General features: G+C 49.4%; 1 protein-coding gene across 1 annotated transcript in view; it reads left to right on the top strand.

The window, feature by feature from the left end:
- col28a1a (collagen, type XXVIII, alpha 1a) overlaps window positions 1-6,479 on the top strand; it is a 37,833-nt gene that overhangs the window by 18,087 nt on the left and 13,267 nt on the right. Inside the window, exons 18-22 of the mRNA XM_061256067.1 lie at window positions 2,107-2,175; window positions 5,222-5,293; window positions 5,683-5,751; window positions 6,089-6,160; window positions 6,325-6,472. Of these exons, the coding sequence (XP_061112051.1) occupies window positions 2,107-2,175; window positions 5,222-5,293; window positions 5,683-5,751; window positions 6,089-6,160; window positions 6,325-6,472 (430 nt within the window). The remainder of the gene's footprint in view (window positions 1-2,106; window positions 2,176-5,221; window positions 5,294-5,682; window positions 5,752-6,088; window positions 6,161-6,324; window positions 6,473-6,479) is intronic.

Here is a 6,479-nt window from a genome sequence, read left to right as displayed (position 1 = left end):
TGGCTGTAATGTGTGATTCACTGCGGTCTGTACGGGGTTCAGATCCCTTCTCTTGGCTGTAATGTGTGATTCACTGCGGTCTGTTTGGGGTTCAGAGCCCTTCTCTTGGCTGTAATGTGTGATTCACTGCGGTCTGTACGGGGTTCAGATCCCCTCTGATGGCTGTAATGTGTGGTTCACTGCGGTCTGTACGGGGTTCAGATCCCTTCTCCTGGCTGTAATGTGTGATTCACTGCGGTCTGTACGGGGTTCAGATCCCCTCTGATGGCTGTAATGTGTGGTTCACTGCGGTCTGTACGGGGTTCAGATCCCTTCTCCTGGCTGTAATGTGTGGTTCACTGCGGTCTGTACGGGGTTCAGATCCCTTCTCCTGGCTGTAATGTGTGGTTCACTGCGGTCTGTACGGGGTTCAGATCCCTTCTCCTGGCTGTAATGTGTGATTCATTGCGGTCTGTACGGGGTTCAGATCCCCTCTGATGGCTGTAATGTGTGGTTCATTGCGGTCTGTACGGGGTTCAGATCCCTTCTCCTGGCTGTAATGTGTGGTTCACTGCGGTCTGTACGGGGTTCAGATCCCTTCTCCTGGCTGTAATGTGTGATTCATTGCGGTCTGTACGGGGTTCAGATCCCCTCTGATGGCTGTAATGTGTGATTCATTGCGGTCTGTAGGGGGTTCAGATCCCCTCTGATGGCTGTAATGTGTGATTCATTGCGGTCTGTACAGGGTTCAGATCCCTTCTCCTGGCTGTAATGTGTGATTCATTGCGGTCTGTACGGGGTTCAGATCCCTTCTCCTGGCTGTAATGTGTGATTCACTGCGGTCTGTACGGGGTTCAGATCCCCTCTGATGGCTGTAATGTGTGATTCACTGCGGTCTGTACGGGGTTCAGATCCCTCCTGGCTGTAATGTGTGATTCATTGCGGTCTGTACGGGGTTCAGATCCCCTCTGATGGCTGTAATGTGTGATTCATTGCGGTCTGTACGGGGTTCAGATCCCCTCTGAAGGCTGTAATGTGTGGTTCACTGCGGTCTGTACGGGGTTCAGATCCCTTCTCCTGGCTGTAATGTGTGATTCATTGCGGTCTGTACGGGGTTCAGATCCCCTCTGAAGGCTGTAATGTGTGGTTCACTGCGGTCTGTACGGGGTTCAGATCCCCTCTCCTGGCTGTAATGTGTGATTCATTGCGGTCTGTACGGGGTTCAGATCCCTTCTCCTGGCTGTAATGTGTGATTCATTGCGGTCTGTACGGGGTTCAGATCCTTTTCTCGTGGCTGTAAGTCATGTGATTACTGTCCCCTCCTGAGGGAGTTGATCCAAGGCTCCTCTGTCTCCCCGCTGCGATGTTTAAGCACGTGTGCGTGCCCCTGCCCCTCCCCGTACTGCCCCCCTGTGGCCACCTGTCAGCTGATTTACAGACCGCACATACAGTGTGGTGTTTCGTCTGTCTCGTGTCTGACGTGATTGGTCAGTTCGGTCTGGGAAAGGGGTTATCCGGTCAGAAAGGCTAATCCACAGGGCCCTACGCTGATATTATTTTAGAGGAGCACATGCACTCCTAAGACAAATTTAGGAGCACGCTAACGCTAATTAATAGATGTAAAAAAACGTAGCACTTGGTAATTCATTCAATTCAGTTTTTACATTGCAGTTATTTAGTCGATGATTTTATTCCAAGTGACTTACAGTTGATTAGGCTAAGCAGGGGTCAATCCTTCCTGGAGCAATGTGGGGTTACGGGCCCAACAGCTGCACTGATCTCTTACTGTGGCTACACTGGGGCTTGAACCACCAACCCTCCAGGTCCCAGTCAAGCAATTTAGCCACTAGTTCTCTTGAAGTTTTATTTGAATAATGCATTTTTACAGTAACTGTAAGGTTGGAGAGCCATGTTCTGTGTAGCTCCCTGGGGCTGTCCCTGTCTGTCTGTCTGTCTGTCTGTCCCATGTTTTAGTGGCTCTGTCTCATTACTGGAATACACTGATCATTTCCATCTTCAGTTCTTGGTCATTATTGATCTGAGATAGCCCATGGGTTTCCGTGGCAGCAGACTAGATCCTGACACGGGGGACTCTGCTTCCATTGGGACTTCTGTCCTTCTCCACAGGGAAATCACGGATTCCCAGGAGAACTAGGACCGCCAGGAACCAGGGGGCTGGGGGAGCTGGGTCTCAAAGTAAGAACAGGAATCTCACCTTCAACACCTACACCTGCATTATCTCACCTTCAACACCTACACCTGCATTATCTCACCTACACCTGCATTATCTCACCTACACCTGCATTATCTCACCTACACCTGCATTATCTCACCTACACCTGCGTTATCTCACCTTCAACACCTACACCTGCATTATCTCACCTACACCTGCATTATCTCACCTTCAACACCTACACCTGCATTATCTCACCTACAACACCTACACTTGCATTATCTCACCTACACCTGCATTATCTCACCTACACCTGCATTATCTCACCTTCAACACCTACACCTGCATTATCTCACCTTCAACACCTACACCTGCATTATCTCACCTACAACACCTACACCTGCATTATCTCACCTCCAACACCTACACCTGCATTATCTCACCTACACCTGCATTATCTCACCTTCAACACCTACACCTGCATTATCTCACCTACAACACCTACGCCTGCATTATCTCACCTACAACACCTACACCTGCATTATCTCACCTACAACACCTACACCTGCGTTATCTCACCTACAACACCTACACCTGCGTTATCTCACCTTCAACACCTACACCTGCGTTATCTTACCTAAACCTGCGTTATCTTACCTACACCTGCATTATCTCACCTACAACACCTACACCTGCATTATCTCACCTTCAACACCTACACCTGCATTACCTCACCTTCAACACCTACACCTGCATTATCTCACCTACACCTGCATTATCTCACCTTCAACACCTACACCTGCATTATCTCACCTACACCTGCATTATCTCACCTTCAACACCTACACCTGCATTATCTCACCTACAACACCTACACCTGCATTATCTCACCTACACCTGCATTATCTCACCTACACCTGCGTTATCTCACCTTCAACACCTACACCTGCATTATCTCACCTTCAACACCTACACCTGCATTATCTCACCTACAACACCTACACCTGCATTATCTCACCTCCAACACCTACACCTGCATTATCTCACCTACACCTGCATTATCTCACCTTCAACACCTACACCTGCATTATCTCACCTACAACACCTACACCTGCATTATCTCACCTACAACACCTACACCTGCATTATCTCACCTACAACACCTACACCTGCGTTATCTCACCTACAACACCTACACCTGCGTTATCTCACCTTCAACACCTACACCTGCGTTATCTTACCTAAACCTGCGTTATCTTACCTACACCTGCATTATCTCACCTACAACACCTACACCTGCATTATCTCACCTTCAACACCTACACCTGCATTATCTCACCTTCAACACCTCCACCTGCATTATCTCACCTACACCTGCATTATCTCACCTTCAACACCTACACCTGCATTATCTCACCTACAACACCTACACCTGCGTTATCTCACCTACAACACCTACACCTGCATTATCTCACCTACAACACCTACACCTGCATTATCTCACCTACAACACCTACACCTGCGTTATCTCACCTACAACACCTACACCAGCGTTATCTCACCTTCAACACCTACACCTGCGTTATCTCACCTTCAACACCTACACCTGCATTATCTCACCTTCAACACCTACACCTGTGTTATCTTACCTACAACACCTACACCTGCATTATCTCACCTACAACACCTACACCTGCATTATCTCACCTACAACACCTACACCTGCATTATCTCACCTTCAACACCTACACCTGCATTATCTCACCTTCAACACCTACACCTGCATTATCTCACCTACAACACCTACACCTGCATTATCTCACCTACAACACCTACACCTGCATTATCTCACCTTCAACACCTACACCTGCATTATCTCACCTTCAACACCTACACCTGCATTATCTCACCTTCAACACCTACACCTGCATTATCTCACCTACAACACCTACACCTGCATTATCTCACCTTCAACACCTACACCTGCATTATCTCACCTACAACACCTACACCTGCGTTATCTCCACCTACAACACCTACACCTGCGTTATCTCCACCTACAACACCTACACCTGCGTTATCTCACCTACAACACCTACACCTGCATTATCTCCACCTTCAACACCTACACCTGCGTTATCTCACCTACAACACCTACACCTGCGTTATCTCACCTTCAACACCTACACTTGCGTTATGTTACCTACACCTGCGTTATCTTACCTACACCTGCATTATCTCACCTACAACACTCTTCATGTTCCGCCATGTTTTCATTAATATTCTGAGTGTGATTGTGCAATACATGTAGCCACAGTTTTTAATAATGTCTTGTCTTACCTAATTGAGGAAAACTGCCTACACGTGATAGCATTAGTTCTTGACGTGTGACTGAATTCAATTGTTAATCAAGGAAAATAATTGAAAACAAGTCGAGACCAATAATCAGTTTAAGGGGACGTTTTCTGTCTCTTCAGTTTTCAGCTATGCAGCTGCTTCTGGTACAGATGTAACTGCAGTGGGTATCGATAGAGAATCCTTTAAAATTAGCAGATGGCTTTGAGCGCTGTATGGAGCTTAACGTAAGGAAATTCAACCGAGGGTAAACGCTTAAATCTTTGGGTTGGTTGAGCCAAGATGGAGTGTGAAGAGGGTTCCGTTTCCAACATCTGGTCCGGGAAACATGAGCAAGACCATGGCGCGAGAAACCAGGCAGGGTCGTAAAACAGGATTCAGAAACAGGCACTACAAAAGGGTGTTCTGCCAGCTGTGTGCGGGGTGCAGGTCAGAACCGGGTCAGTTCTGGGGAGAGTTATGGCCCCGGAGCAGCCTGTCAGGTCTGCTTTGGGATTCGTGGGCACGTGACAGGTCTACGGGGGCGGACACTGTTAACACGTGGATGTGGCAGTCTGGTCAACTGGTCATGCGTGGTGACAGTGTGGTGCAGCGATGTCATGTCTTTAAAGCCTCTTATTGTGATGTCATCCATATTGAAAGTGTGATGCTGTGTTGTCACGCGTGCTGGTGAAGGCTGATTGGTGGGTTCTCTGATTTGGGGTTGGGTTCCAGGGGGACCCTGGTCCGAACGGGACAGCCGGGTTTCCCGGGATACCAGGAGAGGACGGGGCCGTGGGTCAGAAGGTGCGTTACTATGGAGACCGAAGAGCTCCTGCATCTCAGCATCTCTGCACACCTTCACTGCACTGCAGCACTGCTAACACATCTCTGCACACCTTCACTGCACTGTAGCACTGCTAACACATCTCTGCACACCTTCACTGCACTGTAGCACTGCTAACACATCTCTGCACACCTTCACTGCACTGTAGCACTGCTAACACATCTCCAGCAACTTTAACCAATCATGTTCATACATGCTAAAAGGTCTGCCATTAGGGACCAATGAGGAGAAGCATTACTGCTATTACAGCAGCGTTGGTGTCCAGAGCTGAGGAGCTAATGTTTACATCGCACGGCCAGCGCAGTAACGCCTCTGCACCGCTCCTGTTTTCGTTCTCTCGCTCCCTCAGGGTGAAACGGGCCTGCAGGGACCGCGAGGGCCCGAGGGAGAGCCGGGTAAAGGTGAACCAGGCGAAAAGGTGACCATGTTATAAAATATTAACACCCGCAGGTGACCCACTGTGACCAATGAGAGACGCAGCTAATTTAATTATGTGGAGTTGAGTTTATAATATGGCATTCAGTGAAGGCTGTCATATGAGCTGACAATAGCAATTTTTACATTTTCTAATTGTTTGTATTGAAGCAACATTTCTGCAGAAAGAACATTATATTACTGCTGCACTTTAATGTGAAATATTGTCTGACGTAATTGAGTGTAATTAATCCCCCGATCACGCTGATTGATGACTGAATTGATATGTAAACTGAAGCGTGGCAGCTGGTGACAGCAGCTTCCTGATGTCATGTTTCCAGGGCGACCGAGGGGACCGGGGCCACAGAGGACTCCCAGGAGTGATGAGCTCTGTGGGGCCGGCGGGCGCCAAGGTGAGCCGTACATGGCCCCCGAGTCACAACTGGGGCCCCTGATCCACACCTGGGGCCCCCTGAGACACCTGGGGCCCCCTGAATCACACCTGGGGCCCCCTGAAACACAACTGGGGCCCCTGATCCACACCTGGGGCCCCCTGAGACACCTGGGGCCCCCTGAGTCACACCTGGGGCCCCCTGAAACACAACTGGGGCCCCTGATCCACACCTGGGGCCCCCTGAGACATCTGGGGCCCCCTGAGTCACACCTGGGGCCCCCTGAAACACACCTGGGGCCCCGGAGTCACACCTGGGGCCCCAGGCTGGATGGTCAGGA

Source organism: Conger conger, chromosome 9, assembly GCF_963514075.1.
Source record: "Conger conger chromosome 9, fConCon1.1, whole genome shotgun sequence".
Lineage (NCBI taxonomy): Eukaryota > Metazoa > Chordata > Actinopteri > Anguilliformes > Congridae > Conger > Conger conger.
Note: the sequence above shows the minus strand (reverse complement) of the source record. Positions and strands in the feature narration are given on the sequence as shown.